Raw genomic sequence first — 21541 nt, 5'->3', positions numbered from 1 at the left:
GAAGGGAAATAGCAAGATATAAAGAGCAAAAAAGTCATCATGATCTTTAAATTGTTAGAACATGTATCTGCAATCATAATTATAATGCACTGTGGTATGTGTTAAAATAGGAAATATATGTAATGTCCTGTAGGAGCAGCAAATTCAGTGGTGTTGGTGAGGGTGTGTCATGGAAGTAATCACAAAGCAGGTGACTCTTGATTGGGGTCCTGTGTTCCCTGTGTCCAGTAGTGGTCTGGAGGGGTCAGGAAGCCTGCCTTTCAATTTGAGGGAAGAGAGGGTTTGAGGTCCTCTCTCTTCTATTGCTCTAGTATACTGCATAGCAGCTAATAAAATACTGGGTTTATAGTTGACATTTAAGTTGCTGATTGATCATCAAGATTGGCATGTATCATTGGAAATGAAAATCAGAAGAGTCTTATGCTTTTTAGGTTTTTCTTTTTTTTCCCTTTGTCTCAAAAGTATGTAGTACTTTACTGAGTGGTTGGGAATAAAGTTTGCAGTATTCAGTGTATTCAATTTTAGTACCTAAATAGAATTAAACTGTTGCTGTAAACTGGAATAACACTTTGTTACTGACAAGTTTTAGAATGCATCAGTTCATCAATTACCTGTTTGGGAAGATTGCAGTTAATGATTTTAAGAATGTGGCTATAAACCTCCAATTGACTGAAGAAAAGCAAATAAATCAAGATTGACAAATGTATAGGCTCTTCATCTTATTGTGTGTGTGGGTTTTTATTTTCCTTTTAGTTATTTGTCAAGGTATAAAGAACTCTGTCACTCTTAAGACAGTAAACTTCACAGGGTATAATCTGACATGACAGGGAGCAGATCACATGGCCTAGATCTTAAAGGTGATTTTATGTTTAAACTTTCATGAAAACATGTGATTGAAGCACATTAACATATTGATACAGATGGCAGTTAATTTCTGTCTTTTAATACATGTGAGTGCATCTTCTGTTTTGTTGAAAGAATCTGACCAAATGGTAATGTGAATTGCTGTTGCATAAAGAATAGTGTTGAATCCCCAGTCTTTGCACTTGAGTTTAACAACTCTGTGGTTTTCTATCTTCTTCCTGAGACACTTAATCTCAGGTCCATCCTCGTCACACAGAGTGGTAAATTAGAGAACGATTAATATCACCATTTACAGAAGTGAGAGTGAAATCTCAACCATCCTGAACATAGGAACTGAAGGGGCCTCTCAGCAGTTCAGAGAGTTATTACCAAGCTAGTCAGCTGAATTCTGTTCAGTTTTCTCCGTAGCAGAGCCTTCCAGGTCCTTCTTTTGAGCTTATTTTTTTTATACGCAATTCTGTATGGATACTGTACATAATAGCAATAGTTGTATTAACTGGGTTTAACTGGTGATGTATTTACATCAAGATCTTGTTTTACAGATGAGAAAATTGACAGTTCTAGTTGAACTCTCTTTTTACAAGAGGAAAATATGTTCTCATTTTAAATAAAAATAAAGTTGAAAAAAGTTTTGATGTTGATATTCTCCTTTCCTAAAATAAAAAATATCAAGAAGCTACATTCTATTACCAAATAAACCTGACCTCTAATGTCATTCCATAATTTTGTATGGACAGAAAAGAAAAATTGATTTTCATAAGAAATTTTTGCACCTCAAAAATAATATATTTATTTTATTTCAACTTTAATGAAGAGCTGAACATTTCTAGTAAATAAAGGAACACCATTTGTGGGGGACCTTGTCTTTGTGCTACAAAGTCCATGTTTAATTTTTAAAAATTATTTAATATGATTTTCTTTTCGTATGAAACATGACTGGTTTCAGAACTAATTATCCCATTATTGTAGGACTATGGGAATTAACTCTTTGATTTTCAAAAGAGAAAGTTAGATTTTTATTTTTTTAATTAAAATTAATGATAATATAGAGAAATTTTAAGAAAAAAACTTAGAAAATTATGAAATGTTAGAGTAGGAGAAATCTATAGTTCATGTAGAGTTACCCTCTTTCATTTTATAAATGAGCACCTACAATTTGTAGCACGTAAGTGGCTTATTAGTAAATGGCAGAGTACGACAAGACCCTAGAGCATCTAATCCGCATTCCTTGTCATTTTAGGTGTGTTGTATTCATTTCCTTCACGAGTAGACCAGGAGATTGTATTTCTAATAGTAATGATAGACACTGGGGAAGACCAAGAAGTTTACACACTGGGACCACAGAATAGCAGATTCAAAATGCACTGAGAACCCTTTCAGCTCTTCTCCGTTTTGACAAGACACTACAAGGATGGTATCAAAGTGTTTAAGTATATAAGCCCACAACAATCAAGAGATTTCAACACAGTTTTGAAAGACGGAAGACAGGTGGAAGAGTGTGAAACTGAGGCAGTAGAACAGAGGAAAAGCATCAACTAGAATATGCACAGGGACCACCTGCAACTGAGGAGGATTCTGACCCCACCTGCAGAAGTAGCCCCATGCTCAGATGCGCATGTAGGAGAGAGGGTGGAGTTAGTTAAAAGTGTGACTGAAATAGGGGAGCTCATGGAAGGGTTGTGTTTGGAGGAGTGGACTCCCAGCCCTGCCCTCACGCTCCTGAAATGAGATGCTTTCATTTTGAAAACAGTGAAACTGGCGAGAACTAGGGCAGCTAGTGTGAGTTTTCACACCCTAGAAAATTGTGTTTGCGGGAGATCCTATTACAGTTACACCCTGCTTCTTCCTGCATAAGAAACCAATCAATCGTTGACTTCAGGGAGCTTTCTGCACTCATTCTTAAATAGAAAATAACTGTCATTTGCCTGATAGTTGAGTAAAGCTTACAACATGAGAGAGGGGGACAAAGTGTGAAAACATATCCTGGTAGGACCGGGGACAATTTAGGGAACAAAATAATTTAAGAAAAAACCCTAATTAGTATTCTGAGGGAGATTTAAAAAGGGCTAGCGACTATAAAATAAGACTAGGGTGTTAATTAAAAAGAGAATGGTCAGAAAGCAAGAGAGGTCTCTTGGAAGTGAAAATATGGTTGCTGAAATAACTTCAGTAGGAATTAAAAAAATTTCTCATTATATAAAAAAGAAAGACACAATGGAAAATGTGATAGCAATATGTTAGAGAGGCTGCATCTGGGAGATGCAACATGTAACTATTAGAAACTCCAGACCCAGAAAAAAAATGGAGGGAAGCTGTCAAAGGGCAACAAAATTCCCCACAGCTGAAAGTAGACATCAGGCCTCTGATTGAAAATAGTTACTCAAGTTTTGAGCAAGATGAACAAGAATAGACTCATACCTAGGCACCCTTCATTATGAAACTTTAAAATACTGAAAAAATAAATTAACATAGAATAAAATACTGACAGGATACATCCATTCCAGAGAGAAAAATACTGGTCACCTAAAAAAAAAAAAAGTTAAAATCTGACTTTATCATACTTGTCATCAGCACCATGGATCCTGGAAGGCATTAGAAAGATACCTCCAAAGTTTTTCAGGCACATAATTTTCACCCTAGGGGTTTGTATCCAGCCAAACTATCAGTCATAAGTGGAGGCTGAAGAAGATATTTTGTACAGAAAGAAATTTGAAAAATTGACCTCTTGTGCTACACCTTAAGCTTTTTATAGAAATAATCCAGCAAAATGAGGCAATAAACCAAGAAGGAAGGTAATAGGGGATTCAGTGCAGAGAGCAGCTAGTCTAGATTGAAGAGGCTTCTATTGATTGTGTGATTGAGAGCTTAGAAACACCTTGAGGCATATCGTACTTACTAGGTATTAGGCACTGTTGGAAGGGAAGAGGGAGAGGAAGAGGAGAAGGAACTTGAACTCCAGAGGAAAAAAGGCTATACTGACATAAACCTGAAGGAAACTAAGCTATGGTTGATTTTTAACCTACTATTGGTGAGGAAGAGAAGAATCCACTTACACTTGACACTATAGATGTCCCCCTTTTCAGCGACAGACGGGGGTAATGACCACCTATCTAATTTGTTGTTCAAACCAGAACTTGTCCAAACTCCTTACACTTCAATAGTGTAAGGAGGCGCTCTAATGCTGTAACATCAGGACAACAGGTATAAACTGGAACAGCCCAAGGCGGCTTGGGGTATGTGGTCAGCCTGCACAAGGGCAGTGACACTGACACAGTATGGAACGAGGTGTAGTCTATACACAGAGACAGTACATCTGCAGTGGGCAATATTAATTTCATTGTAATAATGGCAATACTGTCTTGGTTTGCAGCTTTTATTGTCAACTTGCATGTAATAACAAATAACTAACCTAAACTATACTTAGTATGTATTTGCATTAACTTGGTATGTACTGAAATGTACTAGTATGTACTTAGTATATATTAGGCTCTAAGCGTTTTTGCATATATTAACTCATTTAATCCTCTGAATAGCCTTATGAGGTTGGTGCTAATATCATTCCCACTTTTGTGAAAAGGAAGCTAAGACAGGGAAGGAACTTGCCCAGGCTGTACCTAATTTAGGGTTGGATCGAGGCTTTGAGTTTAGGCTCTCTGCCTGTTGTCTTAAACCTTACTCCTTACTGACTGTCAAATAACAGAAGACTTAACTGCACATAGAACAGAATATAAATTTCAACTTTGACAATGTAAAAGCTAGGTTTGGAAGGTAGACAGGAGGTAGAAAAAAGGGAAGATGGTATGAATGTCCTCATTTTACAAAGCGTGACGTTGAGAGAGTTTATAGTTGATCAACAGTGTAGGTTTTTAAGTATATCAAAACTTTGATTGGTATATACCAAACTTTGATTGGTATATACCAATCAAAGAGATCATGAGCAGTGGAATAACTAATGATGACATAACTTTACTGAGCAGTGTGGACATAGGAAGAGTGTAAATGAACTAAACCCTTACTTAGTGAAATAGAAAGTGAACAGATAATGCCTCCAATTTAGTCAGAAAATGGTCATGTAAGAGTATTACTCGGAGAAGAATTCAAAATAACAATAGTTGGACCTCCCTGGTGTCGCAGTTGTTAATAATCTGCCTGCCAAGGCAGGGGACACGTGCTTGAGCCCTGATCCGGGAAGATCCCACATACTGCGGAGCAACGAAGCCTGTGCACCACAACTACGGAGCCTGCGCTCTAGAGCCTGTGAGTCGCAACTACTGAGCCCACGTGCCGCAACTACTGAAGCCCACCCGCCTAGATCCTGTGCTCCACAAGAGAAGCCACTGCAATGAAGAGTAGCCCCCGTTCACGGCAACTAGAGAAAGCCTGCACGCAGTAACGAAGACCCAACTCAGCCAAAAATAAATAAATAATAATAATAAAAAATAACAATAGTTGACGTAAACCTCATAAAAAAGGAAATCCAAACAGCCAGTAAACACAGAAAAGTGTAGGACTTCATTAAGTAATAAGAGAAAAGTGAGTGAAAACCAATGATACTACATGCCAATCAGTTTGACAAATACATAAATAAAGTGTGGTAGTATCAGGTATTGTAGACCTAGAGTACTATGGGAATCTTCTACCCTACTTATACTGGAGTATAAATCGACACAACTACTTTGGAAAGCATTTAGCACTCTCCATCAACTGAAGGTATATAAATAGCCTGTGACCCAGCAGCCCTCACCCCCGCCCTGTGTAAATGCACCAGAATAACCGGTACAGCAGGATTCCTGTCCATGATTTGCATTAGCACAAACTGAAAACAAACTAAATGTCCATTAAGAGTCAAAAATTAAATAAATTATGTGTATTCGTACAGTGGGAAAACTATCAAGCAATAAAACTGAATGAACTAGAGCTACAGGCTGCAATGTGGATGAATTTTTTAAACCAATGTTGAGTGAAAGAAATACGATAGAAAAGACTTCATATACTATGATCCTCTACATAAAGTTAGATGTTGACAAAACTAAACTCTTTTGTTAGGGATGCATGCAGGTTAAAGAAAAGGATTGTCAAGAAATGAGGACGGTGTTTAACTGGGAAGAGGGAAGGAGATTGTGATGGGAAAAGGATATGGGGGGGGTTTTGAGATGCTGACAAGTATCAATACTTTCAGATTCGAGTACTGGTTATGTAAGTATTCTCTTTTTATTTGTCACATTGACAGTTTTGTTCTGTGCACTTCTCAGTACGCATATCGTATTTTACAATTAAAAACCTGAGTAAAGAATTGGTCACTTCTTGAGTGCCGAATGTGGGAGTGGGATGAGACTATTTCATTTTAAGCCCTTCACTACTGTTTGCATTCACATGTTATTCATTCAGCATTAATTGAACATATGCTGTGTACCAAGCACTCTTCTAATTTTATATGTGTTTTAACTCATGTAATCCTCACGAGAGCTCTGTGATATGGGAGCTTATCTCCATTTTATAGATGAGGAAGTTGAGGCCTAGAGTTATAGAACTTGTCCAAGGTTATATAGCTAATGGGTAGTGCCAGGTCCATTTGCCTCAGAGAATCTGAATTTTTACAATATAATCTAAAAGAGAAATTAAATTGCTAATTACAAGAAAAAAAATTACACATTAAAGAAGATGACAAGTTTTCATCTATGCAGTTAGAGAAAAACACACAGTCTGTCTTTCACACACGTACATCTTGTATTGGCAGGGATTTTCCTTATTAAGCAATTATTTATTGACCGCCCACGTTGTGCTAGGCACAGGTGCTGGGGATAAACACTTAATAAAATACACCCCCTATCTTCAAATAACTTGCACTCTACGTGAGGAAATAAGCCAACAGTTGTAGTAGAGGTTATATACCAAGTGATACATCGCTGATGGCAGTATAAAATCTCACAAATCTTTTGGAAAGAAGTTTGGAGATAGGTACCTCAGAGCCTTAAAAATGTTCATTTGCTTTGACCTCAAACTCATTTTTATGGATTTATTGCAAGAACGTTATTCTCAATATGGAAAAAAGCCTTCATGCATAAAAATGGTTATTTTATCTTATAATATTGAAAAGTTGGAAAGAATTTAAATGTGTAAAGTGGTTAACCAGTAAACCCACTCAGTGGAATATTTTGTAGCCCACACAAAAAAAATCAAGGTTATGAATCCCCTGATTATATGAGAAATGATTGATTTCAATGTTAAATGGAGAAAAGGTGAACATAAAATTTGATATCCAATATGATGGGAGCTTTGTCCCAGAAAAATCACCCTAGCCAGTGTACAGAGGGAGGATGGGAGAGCAGATGACAGGAAGGAAAATTATTCCAAAGCCTTATCATTAGTCTTACTTAAGTAACAGAATATCAAGCAATTTTACTTTCTAACTTTTTTGGTTCCATATTTCCATGTAAGGGACATGAATTATTAATACTTTGTGGGAGGAGGGTACACTTTTCCACAAAAATTTAACACTGTGTTCTAATTTCCTCCACTAGAGGAAGAAACTATTTCATGTAATTGCACTTTGATGTGCTATTTAGAACCAGTCAGGAAGTTTTACTCTACTTTCCTCTGACTGTGGTGAGAGTTTTTTTGTTTATTTGCTTGTTTAGAAATTCTTTGAAATCGGTTTTAGAAGATTTATTAAACCATTATATTGAAAGTAGAGGAAGTTTGCAATTTTTCCCCCTTTTTCCCCATTGAAAACTTGGCCGGCTTTAGTAATGAAACATTAAAGAATTTGAAGTTCTTAGACTGTCAGTTTTTTAAACATGATCTGAATATAAAAATATATGTTCATTGAGTAAATTTTTGAAAACAATGAACAACTCATTGAAGGAAATAAAAGCCACCTCTGCATGTACACACACCTGATCTGCTCTTTTGTCTGAAAAAAGTATGAAAAATATTTTGTCTTACCACTAAATACTCTTCTACATCAGAGAATTTGATTAAGCTTATGCACCATCTCCCAGGAAAAACGCACAGATATATTTTGAATGTAGAACTCCTGAAGCCCATTCATTAACTCTGGTTGAGACCTGTTGTCATTATTTTCTTAGTGGCTTCATAGCGCATTCCTTCATTCGGTGATCTGTTTTTGTTTAAACCAATCCCAATTTGGAGGCTCTTAGCCTTCTTCTAGGGTTTGGTTATAAACAATCTTAAGACATCATGTTGGTAGATAAATCTCTGCCCACATCTTTGATTTCCTTAGGGTAAACCCCTGATGTAGGATTGTTGTTAGGTACCAAGAGCTACTCTTCAGAAAGTGATACCAGCTCCTCTGCCAATGATGGCATATAACAGGGTTCCTCATTCTTTAAGTGATTGTTCAAAGCAGCTAAAATGTATAAATATACCTTACTGTTTTCATAAGTGTAGGTATTCTGATTGTTTATCGCTGCATAGGAAACCACCCTGAAACTGTGGCTTAAAACAATGAAAATCGTTTATTTTGTTCATGAGCCTGGAGGTTGAGTAGAATATTAATTCTTTTAGTACACTCTTACTGACTGAAAACAATACCTATTTGACTAGCTCACAGTTCTGTAGGTCAGAAGTCCAGGCACAGCGTGACTGGGTTTCCTGCTCAGATACACACGGGAACATGTGGGTTCCCTCCCGAGAGTGTTAAAGCACGTGAAATTTAAGTGTAAGATGTTGAGTCCCAAACGTTGGATGTTCACCATAGTTTGTGTGGGTCACAGAGCTGAAATCAAGATTTCAGTCTGGCTGTGTTAGCATCCCGAGGCTCTGGGAAAGAATGCCTCCAAGCTTCTTCGGCTTGTTGGCATAATTCAGATTCTGCAGTTGCAGGACAGAGGTCCCCATTTCCTTGCTGGCTGTCAGTCGGGGGACAGTCTCAGGTCCTAGAGGCCTCTCGCTTGCCTTCCCTGCCGCAGCATTGGACTTCTTCAGAGCCAGCAACGGAGAGTCTCCCTCTTGTCCCTTTTGTACTTCAATTCAGGAAGAGTTCAGGTCCTTTTCATGGGGTGCCTGAGTAGGTCACATCCACCTAGAATAATCTCCCTATCTTAAAAAATCAACTGATTTTGAACCTTAATTCCATCTGCAAAATCCCTTCACTACAGCACCTAGATTTAGAGTTTGATTGGATAAGTGGAAGGTTTGTGTACTTCAGTAAGTAGGAATCTTGGGGCCTCTGTTAGAATTCTGCCTATTGCAAGCAGTGTCCCCACTTCAAGGACCGAAGTGTCTTAGTTCCTAAAACTCCTAAGAGAGTTTATCAGTGTTCATTTTATTTCAGTGACCTTGGTGAATGGGAAGACTACCATCTCCGTGAACAGGAATGGCACCCAGCTTCCTGAGTCCACAGTGTGGCTCTGCTACTTAGTGGTGTGACCTTGGCTGTGCTGCTCTACTTATTCTACTTCTCTGCCTCTGTTTCCCTCATCTGTAAAATAGCACTTCCCTGGTGGCGCAGTGGTTGAGAGTCCGCCTGCCGATGCAGGGGACACGGGTTCATGCCCCGGTCCGGGAGGATCCCACGTGCCGCAGAGCGTCTAGGCCCGAGAGCCATGGCCGCTGAGCCTGCTTGTCCAGAGCCTGTGCTCCGCAATGGGAGAGGCCACAACAGTGAGAGGCCTACGTAACGCAAAAAAACAAACAAACAAACAAAAACCATGGAGTTAGTGATCGTTCTTTCCTCGTAGGGTTTTTTTTTTATACATTTATTTATTTATTTTTGGCTGCGTTGGGTCTTCGTTGCTGCTCGCGGGCTTTCTCCAGTTGCGTCGAGCGGGGGGCTACTCTTCGTTGCAGCGTGGTGGCTTCTCATTGCGGGGCACAGGCTCTAGGCGTGCAGGCTTCAGTAGTTGTGGCACGTGGGTTCTAGAGCGTAGGCTCAGTAGTCGTGGTGCATGGGCTTAGTTGGTCCACGGCATGTGGGTTCTTCCTGGACTAGGGCTCGAACCCGTGTCCCCTGCACTGGCAGGCAGATTCTTAACCACTGTGCCAGCAGGGAAGCCCCCTTTTAGGGTTTTGATGATTAGATTATTTCATACCCAGGGAATTCCAGGAACAGTGCTTGACTGTGAATTGCTTTAAAAGTGAGTACTTCTTAAAAACATGCTATTGAATCTGCAATTAGGCAATTCAGGTATGTTAAGCATGTTCATTAATAGGACTTCCTACTATAAGGAGACCCACAAATAAAAATAGAATTTTTCTTTCTGGGTCTTAACTTCTTATTTCTGACTTACTATGTTATTTATACGCATATGCCTTTTATGGTGGGCTACCACAAATTTATGTTGGAAAGAGTGGAATTTAAATAAATCTTACCTATGCTAACTTGATAGGTTTTGATAATTCATTTCACTAGCATGGTATGATATTACCAGTAGCAGACTAAAATCTGAGTTCACTTCTGGCTCTGCCTCTAAATCCTGATGAGACCAATAGCTGGAAAGGCTTTGGGATATTATACTATGAATTAGTTATAATATTGACTCTGTTTAGGAAAACCTGGAGGAGTGCCTAAAGCAGTTAAAGGAGGAAAGAGTAATAAGACTGAAGGCTGATAAACGAGTCAGTGAGGTAAACAAGTTTCTTCTTCTGCTTTAGAGAGTGTTTTAGTTTTATTTTGATTTGATTTTAAGCCATATACACATAATTTGTAAGATTTAAAACTGTAATATGTTGCAAATTTGTTGTATCAAGTGGACTTTTGCATTTACTGGTATTTAGTGATCATATGATCTATATTCCAGAAAGCATGTTTTTAAAAATGTGAAAATCTGGTTTTGTGTGTGTGTGTGTGTGTGCGCACGCTTGCGCGCGTGCGCTTTTATATGACATTAGCTTATTTCCTGTTCATGATTCTTTGATTCAAGAAGGCACTTTTGTGCATATACTGTATATACAGTAATATAAAAGACACGATGAGACTCTCCTGGCAATGAATTAGGAAAGTGAATCATTTAAATAAATTTAAGATATTGGAAAACTTCTAAGAATGCAATGAAAGATAAAAATATATACTATGAGAATTACATTAGGTAATGTGCATGAAAGCAGGGCATAATCTAAAAAGTTCTATCTAAATATAATTTATCACAGCATGAGTGTAGGGAGGAATTTTTGAAAGTGCATCCGTTGGATTGGCGGACACTCATTCAATAAATGTTGAGCCACCTGCTCATGTAAGGCAAAAGGGGCATCATGAACATTAATGGCCTTTCTGAGAAATACTAGAGTTGAGCTTACAGGGGGTTTTAAGTGCATAGATGATGAGCGGAAGGGGAAGAGTGCATGGGGGGAATATTTTCAAGAAGCCAAAGAAAATATTGGTGATTGTACATTTAATAGATTGGGTTGGGTATGATTTAGGACTTTTAAACGTAAGCATTAGATATTTTGCTCACTAAAGTTAATTCTTAACATTCAGCAGAGTTGTAATATGTTTTATTCAAATCAGATTCTATATTTCATTTTCTAATTTAAGAGAAACTTAAAGCAGGTAATTTTCTAATGTGGAATAAGGCTCCATTATGAATTGAACTAGTTAGAAATGTGATCTTTTGTGAAAGATCATTAATAAAACGGTAACTTTGGTTTTTTTATGTACCACCTAAGTGTTATATAGGAAACTTTGTTGGGTGCCTGTGGGGTTTGGTTACTATGTGATCGGGTCTCTGTCTTTACTGGTGGAGAGTTAGGTTAATTACAAATTAATTACATTTTGAGTGTTTTAGTTTTGTTCCTTGAAAATAGGGAAGACTACTTTTGATGACAATGAGAAAAAATCATGTCAGACATTTTTAGTCTTCTTTTATAGCTGGAACATGAAAATGCCCACTTAAGAAATATGAATTTCTCTTCGTCTGAAGCCCTTCATGCCCACTCATTGACAAGCATGATCCTGGATGATGCAGGTGTTTTGGGCAGCATTGAGAATTCTTTTCAGAAGTTCCATGCTTTCTTGGATCTCCTTAAAGATGCTGGGTTAGTTCATTTCTCTTCATGGCATTCTTCTCTTTGCGACTGTGATGGTAGTTTGCTGAGGAACTGGAGCAATTTTCATCACTTCCGTGGCCATATTTAGTGTAATTATAGGTAATATAGTTGACTATTTAAAATGAGGAATTAAATTTTTTAAGAAATGCAAATAGGGAAGCCTGCTTTGGTAGAGTGGGGAGCTCATTATAAAAGAGTAACCTGTAGATAGAGTAATTAGTAGGTGTAGTTTTTTGTAAAGACTAAATTGAAGGCAGTTTTCATTGAAAATATTCGGGAATGCATAAGAATTTTCCTATCTTTCACTTATTTTGCTTGTTTGATAAGTGAATTAAGGTTATTTTTGCCTTAGACATAAAAATTATTAATCTGCAGGGGAGATAGGTCAGTAGTTCTCAACTGGGAGCAATTTTGCTGGAAGAGGGAAGTGGAGATTGATAGTTGATGGAGTGGTGTTTTGTCAGTGAATGAATTGGTGTTGGTGTTGGGAAGGAAGGAACAAACACATTCTTGGAAACTGGAGGAAATGTGGTAAAGAAGTGTGGGAATAGAGGTGTGAGAGGTAGTGGACGAGGTGCGTGGTAGATGTGAAGCTGCTAGTCAGACAGTGTTTAAAATGGAGCGGTAATAGGTAAGGAGATGGGATGTGTCCTAGAGGATGAATCTGGAAAGGGCTGAGAATTTGGGGGAGAGAGAGGCTTGTAGTCTGGCGTAGGATGTTGGCTTTTAAGATTTTAGAAGTATTTCATGATTGTAGTCTGGGGAAATCTAAACTGCTCTTATGTGATTATAATAACCTTTGTCTTTTCTCCTTTCCTCCTCTGGTCCAGGCTTGGGCAGCTGGCCACAATGGCTGGTATAGATCAGTCAGATTTTCATTTACTAGGTCGTCCCCAGATGAATTCTACTGTTAGTAGTCCACGTAAAGAAGAAAAGAAGGCACTTGAAGAAGAAAAATCAGAATCAAAACAGGGTGCCCCAGGACAAATGAAAAATATCCAAGTAAGTGGACAGAACAGCACTTAATGATTCTAAGAGTGATTAGCAAAAAGGAAATGACCAAGTCAGGGAGAAAACAATAATGATCAGTCTCTAATAGTTCACATGCTCAGAACCTATAAGATTCTGGAATCCTTTCCAAATCTGAGATTAGTAAATGTGTGCCCATTTCATGATACTGTATTATTGTAAATAAGGAGACTGGAAGTTCTTTAGAAAATTTATGAGTTAAAGCAAACTATCCTTAATGAAGAAAGAAAACATTAGAGAAAATATTCCAGATTTTAAATTGTATAAATGTCTATTCTATTCATATTTTATCTAGGTTTCTATTTGTATGCAGTCAGCTTACAGTGAAGGAACACTAATGAAGGTACACATACTGATATAATTTTTAAAATAAGTAATCCAGACATAGCTAATAGGTAACATATTACAGTGAATCACCTGGTTATGGGAATGGGAGGGGAAAACCTGTCAGCTTTTCCTCTAGCCTTACTTGGAGCCCCCATCAACCAATCTCAGACTGGTCTTGGGAACTGACAGCTTGAGAACAGAGTTTGGTCACAAACTATATACTGTTTGCATGTGCCTGGAGGATAGGAAAGAAATTAATTATCTTACAGAATAGGGTTTTATTTTTGGTGAGGGAAAGGAAATGGGTAATAACTACCCCAGTCACCAAAGTCTGAAAATGTAGCGGACATAGCCTTGGATATAGCTAGGTTAAGCTGAGAATCACTTGGCAAGATATAATTAGAAAAAAACTGGCTCTGAAATCTTCTGAATATTGACTGTGTTAATAATAAGGTCACAGAGTAACACTGAAGTTTTGAACTCTACTTTTTAATGGTTGGCTTTGTTCATCACTGAATTTTTGTCTTGTCTTTTGTTTTTCCGTCCAGTTTCAGAAAATTACAGGTGATGCTAGGATTCCTTTGCCTCTCGACTCCTTCCATGTCCCAGTGTCTACTCAGGAGGCCTTAGAAACTTCCAAAGACAACCTGGGGGTCCCAGTCACAGAGCAGCGGCAGGAGTCTTTTGAAGAGTTCATTGCTAGAACATGTTCTCCCTTCAGCAGAAATCATTTCTGGAACTGAAAGTCAAAGCAAAGAAGAGGAATTATCTAGAAATAGCAGGTCATCTTCAGAGAGAATGAGCAAAGCACGTGAATGTACCAAAAAATTCTCTGCTAGGAGACAACCTGGGAAGGACCTGCATTCCTGCTCTGACTCACCTGTAAAGCATAAAAGCAAAGGAATTGGGCAAAATAATTCTTTGGTTAATAAACCAATTAAAAGTGAGTCTTCAAAAAAACACATTTCTGTTAAAGAGAGTAGAATAGTGACTGTTTCATCAAAGACAACTAAAAGTAAACTCAATCTACTAGAACATTCTGAAGGTGATACTTCTGGATCTGATTGTGAATTTCAAGAAAGCATCCATACTCTATCACGCCTAACATAGGTCTAAATCATTTAAAATTATGTTTTTGCCTTCAAATTTTAATAAGTTACTTACGTTTTTATTATAGTGTATGGTGGTTTCAGTTACTTGACTGGAAGCCATTAGAGAAAGATATATCTATACTTTTTTATTATAATGAAAGTTTTGGTGTACTTTTCCTTGTGACACTTTGCACCATTCATTCAGCTAGTGTTTACTGAGGGCTTCATATGTACAGTACTTTTCTGGGTGCTATTGCTTTCAGCAGTGAACAAAATAAAGCCTTTACTCTCCTGGAACTAGCACTCTATGTTGGGAGAAAACATAAACAACAAAGCAGGGTGTAAGGGTTAAAAAGATATGGGAATAATAAATGGAATAGTTTTACCATTTGGTTAAACATCAAACTATTATAAATCACATGGCCAGAAGCCATTGAGGTATTTTAATTCACAATAACCAGAGAGCCTCAAACATTTACCAAGGCACTTACCGTTGTTTATGGACTACAGCAACGCTCTGAGGTAGGGAACTGTTACCATCCCCGTTTATAGATGAGGAGTCTGAGGAGACATTATGTGAGTTGCCCAGAATTACACAGCTGTAAGTAAGTGGGAAGCTGCGATGTGACCCGAACCCATGCTCTATTTTTTTTTTAATGTATGGAATTTATTTTAATGTATGGACTTCATTATGTTTCATTTGTTTCTGATTTATGTGAATTTCTTCTTTAAAGATTTTTTCTGATGTCGACCATTTTTAAAGTGTTTATTGCATTTGTTACAGTATTGCTTCTGTTTTATATTTTGGTTTTTTGGCCGCAAGGCATGTGGGATCTTAGCTCCCCCACCAGGGATCGAACCCTCACCCCCTCCATTGGAAGGCGAAGTCTTAACCACTGGACCACTGCGGAAGTCCCCCTTATGTGACTATTTTTATGGCAATTTTTTTAAATTTTATTTTTTTATTGACGTATAGTTGAATTACAGTGTTGTGTTAATTACTGCTGTACAGGAAAGTTACTCAATTACACATTTATATACATTCTTTTTCATATTCTTTTCTGTTACGGTTTATCACAGGATATATAGTTCGCTGTGCTCTACAGTAGGACCTTTTTGGTTTTTTAAAATACATCCACTTTTTAAAAAATAAATGTATTTATTTTTTAATTTTTGGCTGTGTTGGGCCTTCGTTGCCGCACGCAGGCTTTCTCTAGTTGCGGTGTGCAGGCTTCTCATTGTGGTGGCTTTTCTTGTTGCAGAGCACGGGCTCTAGGTGCATGGTCTTAAGTAGTTGTGGCATCGGGCTTAGTTGCTCTCTGGCATGTGGGATCTTCCCGGACCAGGGCTCGAACCCGTGTCCCCTGCATTGGCAGGCGTATTCTTAAACACTGTGCCACCAGGGAAGTCCCATGTAGGACCTTTTTGTTTATCCATCCTGTATATACACCAATTTGCATCTGCTAATCCCAAACTCCCAATCCAACCCTCTCCCACCCCCTCCCCCTTGGTAACCACCAGTCTATTCTCTATGTCCTTGGTTATGTTTCTGTTTCACAGATAGGCAGAACCCAGGCTCTTAATTACTTTGTTATCCTGTTTCCTTGTTAAGAGAGGAAGGGTTTAAGGAATGCACTGAGAGAGAAGGCAGTGAGCACTAGAACTGCAAAACAGTGGAACTGTCAGAAAGCACACCTGTCTCCTTCCCCCATCGTGAGCAGAATTTTTGAATGGCAGAGTATGTAAGAGTATGTGATGACACATCTCTGGATTAAATTATGTCTCCCTGGTAAAACATGTACAGATAAGTCTTTAGTTCATTCAGACTGAAAGGTGAGAGCAGAGAACAGCTGGAGTGTCAGATTTCTTCTAGAAGTTCCTGCCTGATTGTTACAAAGAGGGCTACTACAGTAGTAGTTAGTTCATTAGTCATGGATTGGGTGTTAGAGCAGTGAAACAATGAGCAAGATGTAGCGTTGGCCCTTTAGCAGTGGGGTGAGAGGGGAAGACGCACAGCAGATGTCTCATCCTGCACATGACATGCTGTGACGGGCATATTCAGGGCGTTTGGTCAGTGTTTGTGGAAGAAGAGGGGGAGCTGTGAGGCAAAGAAAAGTCATCGAAAGAGGCAGTCCCTAAGCTAAGTCTTAAAGGACTCGTGAAAAACTGGTGAGTCAGCCGGTGAAGGGAAAGGACACTCAAGGCAGAGAGGACAGCGGAAGTCCAGAGCCGTGAGTGTGCAAGGGGTGTGTTACGGAGCCACAGGCACAGGCTCTGGAGGATCAGTGCAGTGTCACCAGGCAGTGGCAAGTGCCCCTAAAGGAGGCCGTGAGGAGGAGAAGAGCGGGTCTTAACCACCCATGTGCGTGGAGCTGGTTTCCTCAGAAAACAGCTAAGTATGGAAAGGACAAGTTCAGGTGGCATTTTAGACCACTGACGTCAGTATGGATGAGGAATTTGAAGAAGCCTGGAGACAATTATGCCCCACTCTTCTGAGGAGCAGTGTTTTTTATTTTCAAGTGGGACTTTCACGCTGCCACCTCCTCTCCAGTCCCTACTGAAAGGTTTATAGGCCGGCAGAAGGGAGAACCTGGCTTAAGTAAAGTTAATCAGGTTTCTTTACTGTACAGCTTCTCGGGGCTACTGTAGGCTAGTGTTCATTCTGGATCGTCAAAGCAGGTGTATGGTACACAGCCATCCTCAAAGCTATTTGACTCTAGAGTCCTTTTTTAACAGAAGTGTCTAACAACTGGTTCCACCAAAACAGCAATTTGGTAACTTCTAGACCAGGTAATAGCAAGAAGAAAGGGGTCTGAAATAAGGTATAGTTGAAGGGAGGAAATAAGTTCTAATTGTATTTAGGAAATTACAAGCAAGACTTGATCTTGGGAAGTAAGGAAGAAGTAGGAGGCGGAGGCTGAACCCCCATCTGTGTGACTAAGGTTGGGTGGTGGTATCATTGAGTTTGGAAATAGGGGATAAAGAACTGAATTGGGAAAAGACTTTAGTTCTGGACATGTTGAATTGTAAAACACCTGTAGAATTCAGGAGACAGACTGGTAGATAACTGGACATGTACGTGAAGACATGGAAAGATAAAAATTTGAATGTCATCAGCACATATCAGCAGTCATTAAAATCATGAAAATGGATGAGATTTCAGAGAATTGTGAGTACTGACAACGTTTAAGTAATAAGCAGAGAAAGAATTCTGGGAAGGAGTGAGGTGATAAAGTTTCAAGAAGGAGGAAGTAGATGACAGTGTCATCCTTCAGAGAATGTGAGTGTCCATTGGATTTGGGCAGTTAGGTCCCCAGTGACCTTAGAGCAGTTCAGTGAAGTGGTGGACAAAAAGCCAGATGGCAATAAATTGAGGGTGTAGGGCTGCCTGTGGGGGCCAGGCGGGGCTAGTGAAGACACTGGGAATAGGCTACTCTGAAGGAGTTTGGATGAAAAGAGAAAATAATTAGCAAAAAAGATTTTTTTAGAATGAGAAGGACTTATATGTTGAAATGAAGGAACGGATAAAGGAGATCCTGAAGATGTAGATAATAATTTAGAGAATTGGGGAAACATGGACATATGAATAAGAAAAAAACCTTGCACAGTATATAAAAGTCACTTGTATCCTTCGAGTTGGTTGGATACTGGTAAGTTTGGGAGGAAATAAAGGTAAGAAGAGATAGAAGTTAAATGAGTTTCTACTGATACCCTCAGTTTTCTTTGACACAGATTTTTCAGAGACACATATATACACATACATAATTACAGTTTTAAAATTCTTTCATAGTTACATGTTTTATTAATCACGTCTGAGAAAAGTCATTGATTTTCATTTTGTACCCCATTATCTTGTAAGGACAAGATACAGTGACAACTTCCAAGCTTTTTGCATATCAGAGCTGAAACGGAAAGTATCTCCATAATTGAATTTTCACTTCTTATTTGTAGTAAGTTTATCCTTAGGAGGATACTTTCATAGTGTTTGATCACAGATGAGTTTGGGCATTGCTGTCACTCAATAATGTTAAGCATCTGTCAGGTTCTCTCCTATACTCTCCTATATTAATTTTTTCTCCATTAAGCAAATATTTTTTGGCGGCCTGTGGGAATAAGATACACCTAGGTCCTCTTTCCTTGGTATATTCACAAAAGCCTCTGAAACTAAATTTCCAAGTCAGGCCATACTAAGGCCTGGCATAATAAGTTTTCATCGTTAACAGTTTTTTTGTGTTTGTGGGATTTTTTTGTTTTTATTTTTTTGAAGCAAGGATAAGACACTGTCTTAACTCAGTAGTTGTCCATTGATTAATAAGTCAAAGAAGACATTGATGAAGCATGGTATTTTGAATATCCTTTCCACAGAATAGGTAATGGGCCATCCTGAAACTCTGGTGAGATGCTTATCATTTTCAGATTTTGGAGTGGCATAGAAAACCCTATTACACCTTGAATTATCACTAGAAATGAATTCAGCCAAATAAAAACAGTGCCTCTGCCTACTGAGGTTGTCAATTTCCATCTCAACAAAAGTGAACATTTCTCCTTTAGATTAAAATCAAGAAAATCCCCTCTGTCCAGGATGCAATAATGGGGTGCACAAAAGAGGAAAACTGAAGCTATTCCCTCTTTACACCTGAACAGTGAATTCATTCTGATATCAAATATTTTTTATGATTCTCTTATGACCAGGTGCTTTATTGTTTAGAGATCAAGTTACTGTTCATTCTTGGTAAGTAAGAAAAATCCATTTTTTAGGACTCTGAATAGTAACTTTATATATTTTATATATATATAAATATATATAAAAATAAATATATATATTATATGTAATATATATTCCACCTATTCAACAAAATTGTAATTTTCATCATCTCTTATGAATGATGAACTGTATTCTCTCTTTGGAAAGGGCTTATAGGGAATTAAATTCTCCATATATATTTTATATAACAGCATGGAAACCAAATTCTCAACTTGGAGCAAACTTAGGTTTTGCTATGAAGGTTTATGCTTGCCTGGCCTTAGCGTGATAGGCCATGAACTCATGGTGGAGTATTTTTCCTCTAAGTTACTTTCATTGATGCCACCCTGAAAAAATTTGGAGGGAGTATTTTTTGAAATAGCTTTATCTCAGTAACCCTTTAAAAATGCTTCAGGGAATGGGGAGCATAACTGTCAAAATGTTCAAGCAACTCTTGTTGATTTAAGTGTAATTGATCAGGAGCAATACAGGAAGGAGCTGGGTACAAAAGACAAAAGACCCGAGGCTATTTCATGTATTGTTTTTGGCTTATTGTACAAAACAGAGAAAGTCTCATACACTCAGGCAGCCAAGGTCCCCTACTGTTCTCTCCTTTTAGTAAAAATAAAAGAGAGCTAGTTTCTCAATAGCAGCATTCTATCCTTAAGTGGGTACACAGTGATATTCTAATGGTTGTGGAGCAGAGAATAATTCCGTGGCAGCTCTGACCTCCAGTCACCGGGTTCTCTGTAACTTAGTCTTTAATGGCCAAGGACTATAATCATTATTTCCATTTGTATTTAGCATCTCAAAATTGAAAGCATTCCATGGACAACAAAATAGGAAGTGATTTCATGAAGTGTTTTAGTATGGATAAAATAATAAACTATAAAAATAAAAATCATCACTAAAGCTTTTTCTTTCTGGAGAACTATATTCAGAAATTAATGTAAGCATCTAAGGTGCGCATGTGTGTTTTTTCACCCATGATGTTTGTGTGTGTGCATTCCACTGCTACAGGAGACATGCAAAATAATATCAGATTTGCTACAATATGAAGTTCTGCTTTCTCCCAGGAACTGTGTGCTCGCAGGGTTCGTTCAGGAAGGTGAGTGCCCTACCACCACATCGCAGTCATATCTCATCACCTTCGGCAGGAATAATTCACACTTTAACCTTACATGCTGGCGTATTAAATTAGTATTACTCATCAGAACTTGCTTATTAATAAAACAAGCTGAATTAGCCACTGGCAAATCATATTTGGAAATTCAATGACAATTTTACATTTTTAATAAAGGCTCAAATATTATTGCAGAGCAGGTGGTACAGAAAACTGTGGTCAAATTTGACATTCATTAATAATTGAAGTGTGGAACGTGACAGGTGAAAATTGATATTGATTTCTTTCCTCTAGTATTTGGAAGAGTTCTATTCTAAAAGGTAAATAAAATGAGATAACAAGACATACCAAGTCTCACTGATTTCTTTGATCAACTCCTCCCCACATATCACTCCTTCGCCTACCATGTTTTGAATAATTCAATGCCCATAGCCTTTCCAGTTCAGTGCATTATAAAACACACTCAAGCTGGGTTTCAATCATATTAGACTGAAAGTTGAATATTTTATGAAGGATTGTTTAAAACCAAATGCGTATTGAGCCCAACAGCCTTTGAAAACAAACGACCCTGGGAGTTCAGTAAGGAAATGTCAACACTGTGGACAACTTTTAGATTCAGAAAATTCAGTAATCCTATTTGATGTATGTTAACCGTATGAATATTAACAAACTTCTGCTTGATTTCAGCACTGATTTGAGAGCTGAGTTACTACTGATCTTGTATTTTAACCAGTTGTGAAAGCACTGAGAGAGCTGTTCTTGGGTTGAACTTGACCTGCCTCTGGGAATGCTGTCTCTTCTATCCATCTTGAAAAGCTTTATGCAAGTGCATTTCTCTGCCTTCCTTCTTCTCATCTGCACCCCTTGGGTAAACGAAAGATGCTCAAATATAGATGTGAACGCTGCAGATGCTCTGTTTGGCAATGGTGTCTTTCAGCTTCCCAATAAAATTTATATTGCTGACCACCCATTTGACTGAAAAGTGACTCATTTTACTGACAGATATCTGGCTTGAGATGCCAAAAGAAATAGGTCATTTCAAATTTCCTTTTTAATTTTAAGTCATGGCTTTTTGTTGCAACACTACTTGTTCAAAAGTTAGATCATGAAGGTACCTTCCTATGACCTCCAAATAATTAATCAAAATGTTCTTCAATGGGCTATATAAAAAGCAAGCAGAATACTCCTAATTATCAGTCTTTCTCTTGAGTCATATAGTTCTTGTAATTTCAAGGAAGAGAAACTCAAATGTAAAGTGTTACAATAGCCAAGCCTACCAGCACTGTTATCTAACCATTCAGCAATATTCTCTGCCAAGTCACACTGAACCTTAGACTACTGAGAATGTGTTTTTAA

At 38.1% G+C, this 21541-nt stretch overlaps 1 protein-coding gene across 1 annotated transcript in view; it reads left to right on the top strand.

Moving 5' to 3' along the window:
• The window catches only part of LOC137201786 (centrosomal protein of 78 kDa-like), a 42047-nt gene extending 26973 nt beyond the window's left edge, over positions 1–15074 (top strand). Inside the window, 5 exon segments of the mRNA XM_067696135.1 lie at positions 10375–10452; positions 11693–11859; positions 12702–12873; positions 13776–13940; positions 13942–15074. Coding sequence (XP_067552236.1) covers positions 10375–10452; positions 11693–11859; positions 12702–12873; positions 13776–13940; positions 13942–14337 — 978 coding nt within the window. The 3' untranslated portion in view covers positions 14338–15074.
• Positions 15075–21541: the final 6467 nt, after the last annotated feature.

Source organism: Pseudorca crassidens, chromosome 11, assembly GCF_039906515.1.
Source record: "Pseudorca crassidens isolate mPseCra1 chromosome 11, mPseCra1.hap1, whole genome shotgun sequence".
Classification (NCBI taxonomy): domain Eukaryota; kingdom Metazoa; phylum Chordata; class Mammalia; order Artiodactyla; family Delphinidae; genus Pseudorca; species Pseudorca crassidens.
Note: the sequence above shows the minus strand (reverse complement) of the source record. Positions and strands in the feature narration are given on the sequence as shown.